General features: G+C 42.3%; 1 protein-coding gene across 10 annotated transcripts in view; it reads right to left on the bottom strand.

The window, feature by feature from the left end:
• LOC117394432 (5'-AMP-activated protein kinase subunit gamma-2) overlaps window positions 1-18,963 on the bottom strand; it is a 143,498-nt gene that overhangs the window by 26,768 nt on the left and 97,767 nt on the right. For 7 of the 10 annotated variants that reach the window (XM_033992706.3, XM_033992705.3, XM_033992707.3 and 4 more), the window contains 2 exons: window positions 8,058-8,109; window positions 655-764 (listed from right to left, as the gene is read on the bottom strand). In XM_033992706.3, coding sequence (XP_033848597.1) covers window positions 655-764; window positions 8,058-8,109 — 162 coding nt within the window. Of the gene's footprint in view, window positions 1-654; window positions 765-8,057; window positions 8,110-8,268; window positions 8,287-8,566; window positions 8,714-8,801; window positions 8,948-18,963 lie in introns of those variants that run through there. The other 3 variants (XM_059018906.1, XM_059018917.1, XM_059018922.1) reach the window with 3 other exon arrangements.

The raw sequence follows: 18,963 nt of genomic DNA on the forward strand, positions 1-18,963 counted from the left end.
GCACATGCATTAGAACACCCCATTGCTTCTGTAGTTCAGCAGTGTGCACATGCATTAGAACACCCCATTGCTTCTGTAGTTCAGCAGTGTGCACATGTATTAGTACACCCCATTGCTTCTGTAGTTCAGCAGTGTGCACATGCATTAGAACACCCCATTGCTTCTGTAGTTCAGCAGTGTGCACATGCATTAGAACACCCCATTGCTTCTGTAGTTCAGCAGTGTGCACATGTATTAGAACACCCCATTGCTTCTGTAGTTCAGCAGTGTGCACATGTATTAGAACACCCCATTGCTTCTGTAGTTCAGCAGTGTGCACATGTATAAGAACACCCCATTGCTTCTGTTGTTTTGATTTGTTGTGCATATGAACTCAAACCACTGGAAGTGAAATTCTTGGACAGTTGTCAAAATAGGCAAATTATTTAAAATTGCTGACTTTATTAGGCCACACATGCAAGGAATTTTAAACAATAATATAAAAGGAACACATAGCCACAAATGGTCAAATGCATGAGACTGTTCTTTTGTTTATTGCTTTCAAGCCATTTCTAAAGGAGTTTAACTTTAACAACATCTGTATCTTAGACTGTAACAGGAATCTGAACCATCAGCAATATAATAATAATGAATATAATAATGTGAAACACTTACTTGCAATGTAGTGTCGAAGACAACAAGCTTGGAGCTGGTCGGCACGATGTCATAGCACTTGTGTGACTTCATAAACCTCATGTAAATATCACTTTCTGATTCTTCAACAGCTGTAAGTCAAACACATGATAAAAGCAGGTTATGTGAATGGCAACACAAGTTAACACAGTAATTAATGCAGGGTCATTCCTTTTAAGTGTAATATCAAGTCATATAATCTAAACAGGGTAATTAATGCAAATACAAAAGTAAAGCTATGCATCTGCATTTAAATGTTTTCTAATAATGGTATGTATTCAAATTTCAACTAGATTTTCACAAACAGTATTCAATTGCAGTTGTTTACACTTTGGAAGGGATGAAACTTTTTGAAGAGTTATAAAAGGTCAACAATTTTAGTACTATACCCTTTAAACTTTTACAGCTTTATATAACAATTACTGCACTGCAGCCATACAAGGCTTAGAAGCAAAAAAAAGTACAATTAAGGGCTGACCACTCATTAATCTAAGATCTGTGGGCAAAAGTAAACAAATGACAAACTGTTTGGCTTTCCGCAGTTCAACGAACAAGCCTGTTTTGAACAGCATTCTGAACAAAGACCAGCAAAGTGCAGACCTATTAAGAAACAGAGCAGCAAAGTGCAGCCCTATTAAAAAACAGCCCAGCCCTATTAAGAAACAGATCAGTGAAGTGCAGCCCTATTAAGAAACAGCCCAGCCCAATTAAGAAACAGATCAGTGAAGTGCAGCCCTATTAAGAAACAGAGCAGCGAAGTGCAGCCCTATTAAGAAACAGAGCAGCGAAGTGCAGCCCTATTAAGAAACAGAGCAGCGAAGTGCAGCCCTATTAAGAAACAGATCAGTGAAGTGCAGCCCTATTAAGAAACAGAGCAGCGAAGTGCTGCCCTATTAAGAAACAGAGCTGCCTGACATCTTAAAAGAAGTCTGTGTTTAAATTCATGCACCTACTAGTGCTACAGCATATGAACACAGGGGTTCCCTATGCAAGGACAACAAAAAGACAGCTTCCAAAAACCTAACAACATGCCTAACAAGGTTCAATCCAGGCCGCTAACCCTAACGCCCCGATACCGTACGAATCACGATCTACAAGAAGCGATAGGTGTGTGCTGATACATGTGATGGTGCTGATGGGCCACTGGTGTGATGCATAGTAAGATCAAATGATCATTTAATGTTGGCCTGTCTTAAATGAGTTCGGGAGAGTAGGTATTCATAGAGACTATAAAACACTTCATTCTTCATTGGTGAGCTACAATTAGCCATGCTGTGCTTTGGGTCTTGCATCACAATACATGCGATACAGTCCATACCTCTATTACGATACAAGTATATCATGTAAAGAAAGTACGAAAAATCGTTACACCCCTAGTAACAAATAGTCAGCAGCATGTATCCCTGCCACATCGGTATACTATAAATTAGAGCTACCAGTATGATAAAGCTGATGATCACAACCCACAATCAACAGTACATACAGAAGACGTCTTACCAGGGATATTAACTATTTGATAAGCGTACAAATGTATGTGTGGCACACAGACAGCTGGGTGATAGGACAGGCAGAACCCCCCTAGATCTGATCATGTCAAAAACTGGACAACTGGATACGTGCTTCTCACTTAGAAAAGTCTAAGTGTGACATACAGACGGATGGATATGCGGACAGACAGACACCACCCAATAAATCACCACAATCTGATATTATTACAAGTTATGCTAAATAATGTTAATACTCTATCATGACAATTGGATAAGCAGTTTTTCCAGATATATGGAGAAATCTATGACGTGTGATATACAGCAAGTATGACTGTCTCCACTACAAAGTACCCCCTTCGCAAGGGTGATGTCATCCTGGGGAGGGATCACTAGCTTCACAACTAACAATCTGCATGGATCACATCCACACAGTTTCTCTTCAAGCCATGGGTCCTTGGTGTCTGGATACAGTCCTGTGGAGGTTCTATTTGGAATCTTACAGCACCTGCTTGAGCTGCGTGTTCCGGATGCAAAGCGTTCCAATGCCTTTCATTGCTGGAGCAGTTTACTGCTCCCTAACTGTCACGGATTGCTCAGACATGAACACAATTACAGGCCTGTTCCTCTCAGTCAGAACGAGCGCAACACTCTAGAAAAAGAACGGTGTTAGCAAACAGTACAGATAACCTTGCTTACTGTCTAATGACAACAGGACTAAACCACTTTCAGAACTGGCTAGAAGTAGGTCTTGAGACACTGCATAAATACACGTTTATACGATGCATGAATGGAATTCAACTCAGTAAATATAGGTGGCCCTTTTTTTACAGGTGGTCTTGAATGCAGGTTGAACCTGTAGAAACAGCTGAGGCAAGAACGTTTTTGCTTTCCCTAAAGTGGCTTCCCCACCCCACCCCATACCCTCCCACTGTCCTTCATTACTGTAGCTTTCTGAACTGCCCCTATACCACAGAGAGGAATAATTGCAGTCTCAATCTACTCTACATGTCCAGCTCCCTTCTGTGCAGAAATCTGCTAACAAGAACAGAACACAGCCAGTCTGTACACAGTAAACAGTATGCTTGTTCTTGAGTTCAAGCCTGTGAGTAAAATATACAAGTTGTGAGTTAGTAGTGGCAAGTGCAGGAACTGCTTTTCATCACTACCCAGGAGCTACACAGCTAGAATCTTGCTCAGGGCCAGTTATGTTGTTACTGCAAGTATAATGCAGTCACTACAGTGCTGGCACTGTGGAAGTGATTGAGCTTTTTTATCCATACTTTTAAAATAGCCAGTAGTACAATATGTAGTAAAACTGAAAGAAACTTTGAAGGAATATTGAAACTGAAGACACTGAGGAAGATATCTAGTCAAAATTTATCTCAAAGAGTTCTTCCTGAATTACTGTAGACAGATCGGAGTCGTGATAGAAACTCGAGCTTTTCCAATTGCAAAGACAAACGTACTTCTAAAAATAGTTTTCTTCTGGTTTACATTGCAACACTGAATCATGAAGAACTGGATTTCTTGTGGGGAAGCAGTCAAAAAAGGCAAACAAAACTGTTGCCTAGAACAAAGAATTAGGGAGTAAGCTGACAAAGTTAACACAATACTTTAAGCACAATACAGAAAGCAGACACAATTGGAAATTAAGTGGAGATGGACTTAGGACAGAGGGCAGGAGACACTTCTTCACACAGAGACTGGTCAAGGTTTGGAATGAGTTACCAAGTCATGATGTTAATGCAAAATCACTGGGATCCTTAAAGACCCAACTTGACAAAGTTTTCAGATCAATCAGCTACTAGAATCAGATAAGCATAGATTTGCTGAACAGCCTCCTTTTATTCCTATGTGTTCCTCTGTTCTTCTGTTTCTCAGTGTCGCAGTACCCTATAGTGGAGGAAAACACCTTTTCTTTCGGGTGGGGTAGTATGGGTCACTCACTTTATTTGACCTGACTGTCGTATGTACATAACATAGAACTAGGGTTGTATTTTTTTCATGGTAGAAAATGGCTTATGTCATCGCAACTGTCACGTTATTCTACAGCAAATGTTCCTGAATATTTAAATGCTTACCTGAAAAACAGAAATGCTAAATTGTAGAATATTTAATTTTGTATATCCACCTTTTAAAGACCTTCTATTTTCATCATCAGTGAATTATCAAACAATATAAACACAGAAATGCATGTAAAAATAACAACATCCATGTGAAATGTTCCTTCTTGTAGTGGACAGAGCGATTAATTTATGGGCATTAGTTGATTAATCGGTAGATTAATCCGTCCACATTTTTAATAAAGGTAACGATCTTATAGCAGCTGTCCTGCATAGTAATACTTAAATCAACAGAATCTAAAATAAGATAGAGCTGAAACTCTGAGATGGAGGTCGTTCTATAATTCAGTTCCTGAACTGCAGAGGACACAGAGTGCAACCTCAGTAATACATTTTAATGGGCTGCTGCCTCTCTCTCAGTATCTCAAATTCCTTAATCAGTCAGACAGACCCAAGAGACAATGACTGTCTGCATCCCTCTGGTCTATTCTTAGCTTGGTATAAAAGGAAAAGAAAAAAAAATAGAAGAACTTGATGAAAATAATCTATTTTCTTTTCAATGAATACACTAAAACTTTACAAAAAGGATATTGCTGCTCTAGAAAGAGTGCAAAGAAGAGCGACAATAATTATCCCGGGTTTAAAAGGCATGTCGTATGCAGACAGGCTAAAAGAACTGAATCTATTCAGTCTTGAACAAAGAAGACTACACGGCGATCTGATTCAAGTATTCAAAATTCTAAAAGGTATTGACAATGTCGACCCAGGGGACTTTTTCGACCTGAAAAAAGAAACAAGGACCAGGGGTCACAAATGGAGATTAGATTAAGGGGCATTCAGAACAGAAAATAGGAGGCACTTTTTTACACAGAGAATTGTGAGGGTCTGGAACCAACTCCCCAGTAATGTTGTTGAAGCTGACACCCTGGTATCCTTCAAGAAGCTGTTTGATGAGATTCTGGGATCAATAAGCTACTAACAACCAAACGAGCAAGAGGGGCTGAATGGCCTCCTCTTGTTTGTAAACTTTCTTATGTTCTTATGTTCTAGGGGAAAAAAGAGATTGAAATGTATTTCATACAGTATAATTAGGCATGCCTTCTGACTTGTGTTAAAGACGCACTCACTCGGGTTTGTTTGCCCCTTTTAAACACTGGACCCAACACAGGATTGAAGTTTTCAAGCACTTTCGTGCCGTTTTTATTATTTACAGAAATTAAATCAAAAGCTAACACCCACGTGGAGTACTAAACTAAACTTTGGGTGAATTCTTCTAAACTACCACACTGGACGGCTAAGCTGTTTACCAGTCATAAACTCTGTTACACACACAAAGGTTTCACCCAGCCCCTTTCCTTTCACCGACAGCCTCTTGCCTTCACACAGACTGCAGACCTCTGTTATATACCTGCCTGCTAATCACAGGCAGGTGTCCCTTGTTCACTCAGAGCCAGGTGCCCCTCGTCCTGGCTCACTCCCGTGGCATTCTGGGGAATGTAGTTTTTTAGACCCTCCTGGACTACATTCTTCCTCCTCCTCCTCCTCCTAGACTGCCACACTTATTTTAGTCACCTGTTTTCATAATGTTTGTATTAATGGGAAGCATTCTTCTGGGTCAGTTGATCTAATAAAACTGTACAGAGTGTTGACTCCAAATAGTAACATAAGAGAGTTTACAAAGGAGAGGAGGCTCCTCAGTGCTAGTCCGATTTCCAGTAGCTCAGTGAGCTAAAAACTTTAAGGTACCAATGTTTTAGTGAGGTTAAACTTATCAGCTCTGATTACCCCCTCTGCCCCGACCTGGAAGAGTGTTTTCAGAAAGGAGTTCAGAGGAGTTACTGCATGCAGCTGTAAACTCAGTGATAGAATTAGCTTTAGCCGGACCAACAGAAGGGGCTAGCATACTTGCTTCAGAAACACAAAGCAAAGGGGTAGTTCCACTGTTTCTTAGCTGCAGCTATCTGTAACACTGCAAGTAGAAGTGACTCTATAACACAAGAATGCAACTGGGAATGCTCGATCACCAGCTGCTGCTCTCTGTATGTGGTATAAATGCATACAACAACTTTTTGATTTCTGAAACAATGAAATACCGGATGTTTAAAAGTAATAGTAAACATGGGCCGGCAATTTAGTTGTTGCCAATTATTTTTTATTATTTTCTCCCAATTTGGAATGACCAATTATCTTATTATGCTCAGCTCATTGCTACCACCCCTGCGCTGACTCGGGAGGGCGAAGACGAACACACACTGTCCTCCGAAGCGTGTGCCGTCAGCCAACCGCTTTTTTTCACACTGTTTGTTTATTTCGCAGACTGCCGACTCACCATGCAGCCACCCAAGAGCTACAGCGTCGGAGGACAACGCAGCTCTCGGGCAGTTTACAGGAAAGCCCGCAGGCGACCGGCCAGACTACAGGGGTCGCTGGTGCGCGGTGAGCCGAGGACACCCTGGCCGACCTAACCCCCCTCCCCCCGGGCGACACTCGGCCAATTGAGCGCCGCCCCCTGGGAGCTCCCGTCCTCGGTCGGCAAAGGAATACCCTGGATTCGAACTTGCGACGTCCAGACTATAGGACACACCCTGCACTCTACGCAAGTGCTTTTACTGGATGCGCCACTCGGGAGCCCTATGATGATGATGTTTTAATTGAGTAAATGAAGGGCTCCTCTTTTACAGTCCACGTGTGCTAATGCAGAATTAGTGCTACCGGTTTTTAAAACTAGCTAAACGCAGTAAGCAAATAAATAAATAAATAGATAAATAAATAAATAAATAAACTGTAAAACAAGTGTATGTGAACTGCTTGCAAAAAAAACAATACACTTATTTTAAATGCTACTGGGCTGTAAAACAATTCTATTTTAGACCAGCCCCTTGCTCCAGATCTGTCACAGAGATAAAGTAAAGGATGTTCAATTCAGTCAACAGATCACCACTGCAAGAAGTCATTTCTAATGCTAAATAGGGCAAAACATTCACCAGCAAAAACCAGAATCTGCCCACGCACAAGGTGCACGGATTCTGTGGGTCGGAAGTATGTATGACAGACTGCAAACTCCCCACTGAACACGATGACTGCGGTCAATCTGGCAATACAGCAGCAACCCGAATGGTAGTACTACCTGCGTATCTACAGCAAAGAATCACTCATTTGCATTGTTCTTGTGTTGCGTTTCGCTTCTAACACAGTACTGTTATACTATGTATTAATCTATACAGTCACTGGCCCATGTCTGAAAATACCCCACAAAGGGGAGTTCATTTCATTTGAATTCATGTTTAAATAACGTAATGCAAGTGTATACTGTTCACGTAAACATGAATTAGCATTATGCATAAGAATATTCATTGGCTAAACTATATACAATTAAACATCTTTGCATAACGAAAAATACATAAACAATTAACAACAAGTTACTTGGTTTGCATTTTAAGATATATATATGACTGCGCTCTATCTCTGAAACAGGAATAATGATAAAAAGCAGCCTAATTCATGATAATAACAGCAAGGCGTACCTGCAGACCATCGTCTACGAACTATAGCATTGTTTAAATTGTATATGTGTAATAGTGCAAAAGAGTTCAATGAAATATGGTCACAACTTGGCTACGTTTCATGCAGTGGTTTCTTCATCTTAGAGTCGTTATCAGCATGCGATTCTGTGGAACCCTGTCAAATGATTTTGAAGTTCCTCTCCAGTACGTTGTCACAGTAATCGCTGTACTACTTCATTACAAACAACAAATACCCAAAGTCCACTGCTTTTTTGTATCTACAATGCTGCAAATGTGTTATGCGCGTAATTCTAAAGTAACGGGGCGCTTACCTTCATCCTCCAGCTCAAGTTTCTCCAGCATGCCTTCTGCTAACCCGTGAACCTGTGGAAACAAGTGCAGGGAACACAATCAGCCTCTGTATCTCGCACAGGCGCTGCACAGCTCTGTGATGTCGGAAGTAATCCAACACACAGGCCTCTTCATAGATTGAAATAGCAAAAGCGACAGCAGCACCATGGAGCTTGATTTATAATATCTTACTCGGAATTAGAGAGAGAGCAAAACAAAAAAAAACTCCATCTCCTTCTCCTCTCAGAGACTGGTGAGTCGACTCACATAAATGAGACGCTTTTTTGTTTTGCAGCGATAATAATAATAATAATACTAATAATAATAATAATAATAATAATACTAATAATAACTGCTGCGTTTGTATAAAAAATGTCAGTGCAAATTGATTTTGTGTTGACATGTTCTGTTACCACGTGTGAATAGTGCGGTTCTGTCTGCCTTTTTAATTTAAAAGTTATAATACACGCCAGACCGCCTCCACCCGCACCTGGGTGAAAGTGGCACGTTCCAGTTCGCTGCAGTTATAATGAACAATGCCTCTGCTTTAGCTGTGCTACCCAGTCCAGCGGATTCAGCGGACAACCGTAATACAAAAAAGACCATGCTTAGAATGTAAACTGCATTTAAGAAATGCTCAAATCTACGAAGTACGCAGTACACAGACGCTGGCAGCCTAAAAGCAAGCCCCAATTACTACTTCATAGGTGTAAAATAAACCCCACGTTTTTTTTTTCTTCTTCTTCTTATTCTTCTTCTTCTTCTTCCTAAAGCCCTGGGGGCTGTTAATACAATTTAGGAGGTTTTGTTTTTTCAGCACACAGACTGTTCAAACAGACTGAACCGCTTGGTAAGCAGCGTCCAAATTTAGAATTGGACTTTCTGGTATGCAAGAAAGAATCATATTACGTTTTAAATACGATTTTGCTCAGTCAGTTAATCTACCCTCACTATTACAAATCATTGTATAATAATAATAATAATAATAATAATAATAATAATAATAATAATAATAATAATAATGCAGTATTCTGGCTATAGTCATTTTTAAGGCAGCACAGAAATAGTACTATTTCAAGTACTGTTAGATAAGGAGTCCAAATCCAGTATTAGTAATGAAGTAGTAAACATATGCAGCTTAGCTAACTCCCTGTTTGCATTCTGAAGTATTTTATTCATTAAACAGAAAACCAGAGCCCAAAGAGCTCACTTCCCAACGTTTTTATATGTATAAAAAACATGTAATAATGATAGGTTTGCCACCAAATAATACACACCTAACACCATCCAATGCATGAACTCACAAAACAAACAAAAAAATGCAGATTCTTTCTTGTAAACAAATTAACTAGCCTCTGGAAGCCATTAGCTGAATGACTGTAGTTAGTTGCCATAAACAGCATGCCTTGCTGGTTTATTCCAAAGCTGAAAGGAGGGAACATTTTTTATACTGCCATAGGGATCTCACCACATCAACTTCGGCTTGAGAATCTGACTTGGATTAAATGTATCTTTTTGTAGCAAAAGCGTCAGAAAAGGCTGGCTTCATTAATGATTCAGAGCAGAATCTCCTACATGGTTAAAAAACGCCTCAAGTTCACTTGGAGACGCTTCCACCCTTGTGACTCGATGAGGCCTGTAGTTATCACTTGAGAGTACTGTAGTGCATGCCATGTGCAATTACTTTCATCAATATGTGAATTAGGGGATTCGATATGAGGGCACTGCTAATTCCTGATCCTTGATTGATGTACTGGGTTTCTCAGACCTTCATCATGACTCTCAACAGTGACTTCAGCTCAGTGGCAGACATAGGGTTCACAGAAATGGTAGGCATTTGAATATCTGAAGTAGGCTGTGGTGGGGTGCCCTGCCCGTGTGTATTTTGTGTTTTATGTTGTATGTGGTGTGTTATTGTTGGTGTGGATATAGTGCTGCACGAAGTATAAATTGAGCTATGTAGCACAAGTGATTTAAAATGTATATTTGTATTTAGCCAAGGGGATTGCACAATCACTTCATGTGCAGGTAAAATGTGTATTAGTATGTGGGCACGGGGAGTGCACAAATTAGTTCACATGCTGGGATTCAAGTGAATGATTAATTAGCAATTGAGTCCCGACACAGCTGTATATATAGGCACGAATCACTCACTGGGGGCTGGTGTGTTCAGAGGCGGAACGAGAGTCGGGAGGTAAAACAAAGCAAAGTTTATACCTCATTTCCACGACTAAAACAGCACAGTAACGGAAGCATGCCAAGTTGTCCCCACGAAATATATAAATCTGTGTACACAACAGAAATGACACAATACATACAATGGTAACCATGGTAACACATGGTATCGAAGACGCGTCAAGATGGGTATGTTGAATCTTTTTTTTTGTTTAGTTTAGTTTTTTAAGCAATGTTTTTTAATTTTTTTTTATATTAAAAACACTTATAGGAAAAAAAAATCTTAAAAGACAACGTAAAGCCCGCTATAGAAGATTTACATTTCCACTCAGAACAATATTAAGTTATATAAAGTTATACTATAAATTCACATTGGTTTTGCATATACACTCTTTGACAGTAATGTTTTGTTTAAGTTTAAATTAATTATTGATCTTATTTAACTTCATGAACAAAAAATGAAAATGACCGAAAGTAGAATATAAATATCCATGAACTATTTACATAGAAGTCTCACGGACAGTATTGCGTGATAGCAACATTTTCTGCAATTATTAAAACAAGCAAATCTACAAATAATTGTTTTTTTTCAGCTGCTGCAAATCTGTAACTTTCCCTCTATCTCTCTTCCATTTCAATGTAAGCCAAAATGCTTTTCTTTTTTCTTCTTCACAGCACCGGGAAACTATTTCTAATCCGGCAGGCTGGTATGATAATGTGACACTTTTATGTTCCTAACAGTAGTATTCAGTTGCTTTTGGATGTTATATTCTCAACATGTTTTTATCAACATTTTAATATTAAAATCCTCCCACGGAGTTCTTTGTTTGTTTTCAACATTTTTTCTGTTTCGTTACACATTCTCGCACTCTCCCCTCTGGCTCTGGGAAGCTACCCTGCCGTGCCAGTATCAGGTACGAAAGGATACTGGCATGGCATCGTGCTGACACGCCAGGGCACGGTATGGGTTTTTACAAAAATCATGGAAACAAGGTGGCATGTTTTCATAACAGTGACAGACAATGCCAGCACGGTGCTGCAGGTTTGTGGAAACAAGGTCATAGATAACAATTTCTACGCATGCTAGTTTAGGCTAGCACGATACTTGTTGTGTTCCATGTCTGTTTGTTTTGGCCATCATGCCTTTTGTATAACTGTTTTGTTTCCTGTTTGGTATAAACCTTTTATTTTGCAATAACTCTGTGCACCAGCGCATTCATTCATAAGCAAATTATTATGTGGGGGTCCAACGGCCGCTTAGGCAAACAAAATGGTGTACTCTTAGTATCTAGACACAGAAATAAGACAGTGTTCATTTTGTACATGGCCAGCCACATGTTAGCTGAGGTCTTTGTGGACCACTTTCTTTTGAGCCAAGGTCAGAACGATTGATCTTTCAGTGGAAAACATAAAAGATGCGTGATCGCGCTCAGCAATTATTCACTTGAATCCCAGCACGTGAATTAATTCTGTGCAACCCCGTGCTCACATACTACCTTTAACCAGCACGTGAAGTGATTTGTGCCCTCCTCGTGCCTAAATACAAATCTACATTTTTAAATACACGTGAAACACAGACCCGTTTATATCCCGTGTACCAATCTCTATACACCAACATTAACACACGCACGCAACATACAACACATAATATGCACACAGGGGCGGGGCACATTGCCACATATACCCCCCCCTGTGCAAAGCACACATGGCCTCAACGGCCACCTCCCCCCTTAAAAATCCAGCAGTCCAGGACAAAGTCTCGGGCTGTGAAGGGAGGCTTCAGTGGGCCCATGGTTGGCCATGCTGTCAGCAGACGTGCTGACAGCTCCCAGACTGACTCCTTCAGCCGGGGCAGTCCTGGCAGCGGAAAGGCTGCTTGGGGAATGGTCTCCTGACCTCCCCTCTTCTTCGTAGCTGGCAGCTCCCTCTTCCGAGGCTCCGGCCACAGTACTTCCGGCAGCAAAGAAGCTGCAGTGGGAGCAGGTCTCCGGACCTCCCCCACAATCTCCGGCAGCGAAACTGCTGCAGTGGGAGCAGGTCTCCGGACCTCCCCCACGATCTCCGGCAGCGAAACTGCTGCTGGGGTTGGTGGTCTCCAGACCTCCTCCCCCTTCTTTGTGGCCGACAGCTCCCCTTTCTGGGGCTCCGGCCACCGTACTCCCTGTGGTGGAGGTACGGGAAGCAGAGACAGCTCCTGCTGTTCTGCTTCTGGCAGTGGCGGAGGCAGAGGCAGCTCCTGCTCCTCTGCTCCTGGAAGTGGCAGAGGCAGCTCCTGCTCCTCTGCTCCTGGCGGTGGTGGTGGCAGAGGCAAAGGCAGCTCCTGCTCCTCTGCTCCTAGTGGAGGAAGCGGTGGAGGTGGCGGAGGCAGAGGCAGCTCCTGCTCCTGGCGGTGGTGGAGGCAGAGGCAGCTCCTGCTCCTCTGCTCCTAGTGGAGGAAGCAGTGGAGGTGGCAGAGGCAGAGGTAGCTCCTGCTGCTCTGCTCCTTGCGGTGGAGGCAGAGGCCATGGGGCTGATGCTGGCCACGCAGAGGGAGGCTGTGGCGGTGCTGGCTCCCTCTGCTGTGGCGGCTGGGCTGGTGTGCGCCGTGCTCCCTTCAGCAGCATAAAGAGAGGCTGCTGGGGGACACCAGCATCCTGCCCTTCTCCCCCCCAGAAAATTTCAGGGGGTTGAGCCTGTAATTCCTCCCCTTCTGGCTCTTGGGACGGCAGCGATGGCTCCTCCCCCTTTAGCTCTCGGGATGGCAGCAGCAGGTGAACCAACAGGCATGCTTCCTCTGCTGGTGTAGATGGGGACAGCAGGTATTCTCCCTCTGCTGGCAGCTTGGGTCCTAGGGCTGTGTAAGCCCCGACTTCCCTCTCTTCGGGCTGTGGACGCACCGACTCCACCCTTTTGGGCTGTGGACGCACCGACTCCTCCCTTTTGGGATGTGGACGCACCGACTCCTCCCTTTTGGGCTGTGGACGCACCGACTCCCCCCTCTTGGGCTGTGGACATTCGGGCTCCCCCCACTCAGGCGTAGGACGTTCGGGCTCCCCCCACTCAGGCGTAGGACGTTCGGGCTCCTCCCACTCAGGCGTAGGACGTTCGGGCTCCTCCCACTCAGGCGTAGGACGTTCGGGCTCCTCCCACTCAGGCGTAGGACGTTCGGGCTCCTCCCGCATCGGCTGTGGACGCTCTGGCTCCTCCCGCTTGGGCTGTGGACGCTCAGGCTCCTCCTGCTTGGGCTGTGGATGCTCAGGCTCCTCCCGCTTGGGCTGTGGATGCTCAGGCTCCTCCCGCTTGGGCTGTGGACGCTCAGGCTCCTCCCGCTTGGGCTGTGGACGCTCAGTCTCCTCCCGCTCGGGCTGTGGACGCTCTGGCTCCTCCCGCTCGGGCTGTGGACGCTCTGGCTCCTCCCGTTTGGGCTGTGGAGGCAAAACCAGCAGGCATTCTTCCTCTGCTGGTGGAGACGGGGACAGCAGGCATTCTTCCTCTGCTGGTGGACCTGCTACCTGGGCTGCTGTTCCACTTATAACTGCCTCCAGGTAGCTGAGGACCAACTCCACACCTTCCTCCCAGGTGCTTAGAGTGTGTTCCCTTGCATACGCCTCCCATCGCTCGCTGTCCATCAACCGCAGGAACCGGACGGCTACTGGTATAGACTGGGCCTCCAGCCCAGCATTTTCCAGGATCCAGTCCCGCACTTTGATGGCGTCTTCTGCCATTTTTTTTTTTTTTTTTTAAATCCAAAAATGCGGTTCCTGCTCTGGCCTGAGTCCTGGCGGCGCTGTAAATCCCACGCAGAACACCACGTGTCACAAAGACCGCCGGAGTGGGTGGTGTCAGACCAGAGCCAGGAAATAAACAACGGAGACTTTTGGGGGTTTTGGTGAAGCTGAGCGCGTGATCGCGCTCAGCATTTAATAATTAAACAGAAAATAAAAAGGTTGTAAACATACAAAACACGGGACACGGCACTATACGCCAAAATAAACAGACAAACAAAACGAACTAACACTTAACAAACGGTGCACGGAGACAAACAAACACGGTGAGAACAAACACTTTACGTTTTATTTTGCTTTTCTTTCTCCTTCTCTCTCTCCCGTTCTCCACTCTCAACCCCGAGTGAAAGAAACGTGCATCTATATATACTGTTGTGCTGGGATTCAATTACTAATTAATTATTCACTTGAATCCCAGCACGTGAATTAATTCTGTGCAACCCCGTGCTCACATACTACCTTTAACCAGCACGTGAAGTGATTTGTGCCCTCCTCGTGCCTAAATACAAATCTACATTTTTAAATACACGTGAAACACAGACCCGTTTATATCCCGTGTACCAATCTCTATACACCAACATTAACACACGCACGCAACATACAACACATAATATGCACACAGGTACTGGGATTCAGCTGAGTAACACTTTCACTGGCTCCTGCCAGGGATGGAAATAAGACTCTGTTACAGAAATACAGTTATTATTGGTAGTAAATCTCCCCCCACGACCTGTGAGGGTGCTAAGCAGCGAGAACAGAGTACCTTGGACGGGCTGGCCCGACAGTTCTTTCCCAGGGTCAAGGGAAGTCGGCCAGCTAGAAAGGGGGCGGAACTCCGGTGCATTAACTCATCGACCCGGAAAGGAAATGATGTGGCCGTTGCGGATTGGAGGGGCGGCTGCACTCGTTTACCACGGGGTCATGTGTAACAGCATAAAAGGGGACGGAGAGACGCAATCTGTTCCTTCGCTTTTGTTTACGAGTTGAACCTGAAAGGACCCGTGAAAGAACCAGTGATAAAGTATCGTGAGTGTTTGTTTGTTTTGTCTATATTTGTTCTTGTTTGTTATAATTAGACGGCTAACACGTTTCCGGAGCTTTCGCCAAGGGCCAGCACAAAACCCGGAACAGCACTGCACTATTGTCACTTATAAACCTGTATCACCTACCACGAGCACTACTGCATGCACCCAGGACTGGTGACCGTGTTAGTATATTGTGGGACAGATATTTGTGTTTATTATTTGGGACTGCAACCACGTTGTTATTTATTCCGTGCGCTACACACTGTTGTGTGTTGCCGGGGATTATTTTTTGGTCACCAGACCTGGATATAAAAAAATAAAACCTTTTCCAAACTGGATTACAAACCTCTATGTCTGCTTAATTACACACTGCATCACTCCTGCACCTGTGCCCAATCAACCACTTTGCCACAAGTGCTTTGTATAAAAAACACTATGTAACTGCAATAAATAAATAAAAGCCAAGGATGCACTGCAAATCCGCAATCACCTACAGAAACTTTATTGTAATATCAAGTATGCCGTTTTCCATACCAAGATTTCATTATTCACTCTTAGGTTTGTATTTGTATAATTCAAATAAAATCTACAGTAGAGGTCCACTGTCATATAATGTACGTATCCAGAGTTGCATTGATAATTTCTTGGTATTAACATTACACTTGGTGCAAATAACGGTATATCATTTCAGCAATACAACAAACATTCCGTAAGGTTACAAATGGTTAAAACAAGTGAATAAATCTCCTTCATAACCACAAGCATAGAAAAGGCAAAAATATTTTCATAACTACAAATATTGAACTATCTAGGTTGTCTGTAAGAAATTAACTCTGGTCCTGTAAACTCTCTCTCTGTATCTTCGGTGTCACAGCCGTGGTCTGTTAAATTTCTGTTTCAAGGTGAGTTAAACTCTTTCACTAAATAAAACCATCCTTTTCCAAGTGCAAACTAACTCCTGATAAATTATGACAACACGGATTTGCTTTTAAATTCCCACGCAAACAAAAGAAATAGTTGCAAGAAGCACTGCTCATTAAGATATTTCGTAAATCAACCTAATTTTGTAAATCACATTGGCACGATTATTCAATAACGAAATAGGCATAACGACCACTTGAAAATGCCAAAATCAATGCTACATACTGATTTGTTGATTAACACTGGAGTTATCATTTACGACCTTTTGAAAATGCTGCCCATGATGTCATAATGAAATGCATGCTGACAGCAGCTGTAGACTCTATGATACTCTATGGGCAGCAGTGTGGAGTAGTGGTTAGGGCTCTGGACTCTTGACCGGAGGGTTGTGGGTTCAATCCCTGGTGGGTGACACTGCTGCTGTATCCTTGAGCAAGGTACTTTACCTAGATTGCTCCAGTAAAAAAACCCAACTGTATAAATGGGTAATTGTATGTAAAAATAATGTGTAAAAAAGAATGCGATATCTTGTAATAATTGTAAGTCGCCCTGGATAAGGGCGTCTGCTAAGAAATAAATAATAATAATAATAATAATAATAATAATAATGTATACAACATGTACAGCTCTCTGTACAGGGTGGTTAACAAGTCTGTAAGTCACTGAGCGTTGCAGTAACATGTAAAGTGTGGAGTAAAAACCAAAATCCTTTGATACAATTGATTTGTACCTCTGATCATTAATTGAAATTCAACAAGAAATGTAATGTGCACCAAAACACCCCAAAATGCATTTATCTAGGGGATCTGCGAGACTTGACAATGTTAGCTGTTTATTTTGCATTTCAGAAATAGTTTTCTCTCAGGAGACATCTGTAAAAATAAAATAAAGTCACACTGTTTAGAAAGTCAACTTTTGCATTGATTAAAAGAATCTGCAGGTATGTGGTGTTTTAATCAATTTATTTCAAACAAAATAAAGGACACCCTTATGTTTGTACAGAAAAGTGTTGCATTGCAGACCTACACTTCAGGCATTGCCAGAGCTCAGCATTTTTATGGCTTAATGGACAGCGTGTATCAGTTCCCTGAAAGCGTGTTGAGTTTTCTTCACAATAGTTCCTGGTTTCCTGCAAACCAATTCTGTTGCACTTGAACCCTGAAAGCATCTTGTAAACTCTCACTGAGGCTCTAATACGCTCCACCATGGGACCTGCCATTAAATCACCCTTTCTGAAGCAAGCCCACTATTACAAGGTAATCCAATTCCCAGTGCAGGTACCTGGGGCTAAAGCGAACACAACCGCTGCAGATGAAAAATCGAAAATTAGATTCCAAGGTTTGCAGCAGTGTGGGGATAAGAGAAAGCAACACTATAACTATCGTGTGCATGTCGACACCACAAATCCATAAGAGACGACTCAACCTGTGCATTTCCATAAGAGACGAAACATGTGCATTTCATTCTGTCCAATGACGAAAGCTGGCAAAGTCGATGGAAACATTATCAGCCTTCAGGGCTATTCATGGGTAAACTTGTCAAAAAATGTTTATGCTAGTTGCAGAAAAGCACAGCCAAACGTTATGTAAACATCTATTTAGTATTTACCAGTTCTTCTACAACAACTGTCATATGTAAGACCAAACAGCTTTTAATGATATTTTAACCAGGCCTTCCCAGCCACTGTGCTATATTAAATGGCAGATATTTACACAGTGTTTTCTGTCAAATGACAGATCCATAGTCATGTCTCATTTAGTACAATATGTGGCACCTCAGTTAACCCTTCTAATGGCTTAGCTTATTAAAACCTGGTTAACATTAGACCACAAGATGCTATCCAGACAGTCAGAGGGTAACGACCCCTGTTAGAATGTAATGGGTTATAAACTACACTAACCAAACGCCTCCCCTCTTAAAAGCTTAGCAAAGGGTAGTACAGCAGAGTAAAAGCACAGATAAGAACATTCATGGTAAAGCATTGTAAGACAAAACATTAATAAGATACACTAAATACAAATACATGAAGAGAACAGTAAACCACACAATGTCTTTGAAAATGTACCTTTAGAAGGGTCATAACAAAGATGTATGAATCAGTGTTACGGAAACCACAAGCTCATTATTTACCCAGAACACTGCCACTGATCTAATTTTTAATGGGCTTCCCTTACATAGGTTTATCACTGTATATACACTGTATTGGTTCCCACGCATTTACTGTGCTGTTTTACTGAACTATACTAGACTTTTACCATGTTTCACTGCAGTAAATGTTTTGGCGTAACATCACTTAATTATGATTTGATTACAAGAGTTCCATTAATTGAGCTATTATCTAAATTTTTGAACCCCATGAAACAAGAGACAGCACATAGCTTACAGTTTTTGTTTTCCCAGTGGCCACGTTGTTATTTGTAATTAGAAACCTCAGAACTTTCTACTAAAGCACAGTACCGGAACTTTCATCCACCAACCAGAAAGCTCCACTGAAGCACAGTACCGGAACTTTCATCCACCAACCAGGAAGCTCCACTGAAGCACAGTACCGGAACTTTCATCCACCAACCAGAAAGCTCCACTGAAGCACAGTACCGGAACTTTCATCCACCAACCAGAAAGCTCCACTGAAGCACAGTACCGGAACTTTCATCCACATACAGAAATAAGGGAGCAGCAGTAAAAAAATGCTACAATAATAAAGCTAATACAACTTTGGTGACCTGATGCACTGAAATGTGGTGATTGATTGGATATTATATTATATTCAAACCTGGGATATTTTGCTCTTAACACCGAAAACAAAAATAAGATCCTTTTTATCATTAAAAATAGAACTAATTGATTTTGCAGTGGAAAAAAATCAAAGGTTCCATGACATACTGTAGTGTACTGGACCCCTTGAGCCATCTCGATCCCAGTGTCAGTAGCTCTTACTCTCTTGTGACACACAAGCCCTTTAGATCGATGTTACTGTTTCTATGTGGTGTTTAAAATAGTCC

Source organism: Acipenser ruthenus, chromosome 3 (genome assembly GCF_902713425.1).
Source record: "Acipenser ruthenus chromosome 3, fAciRut3.2 maternal haplotype, whole genome shotgun sequence".
In the NCBI taxonomy this organism is placed as follows: Eukaryota; Metazoa; Chordata; class Actinopteri; order Acipenseriformes; family Acipenseridae; genus Acipenser; species Acipenser ruthenus.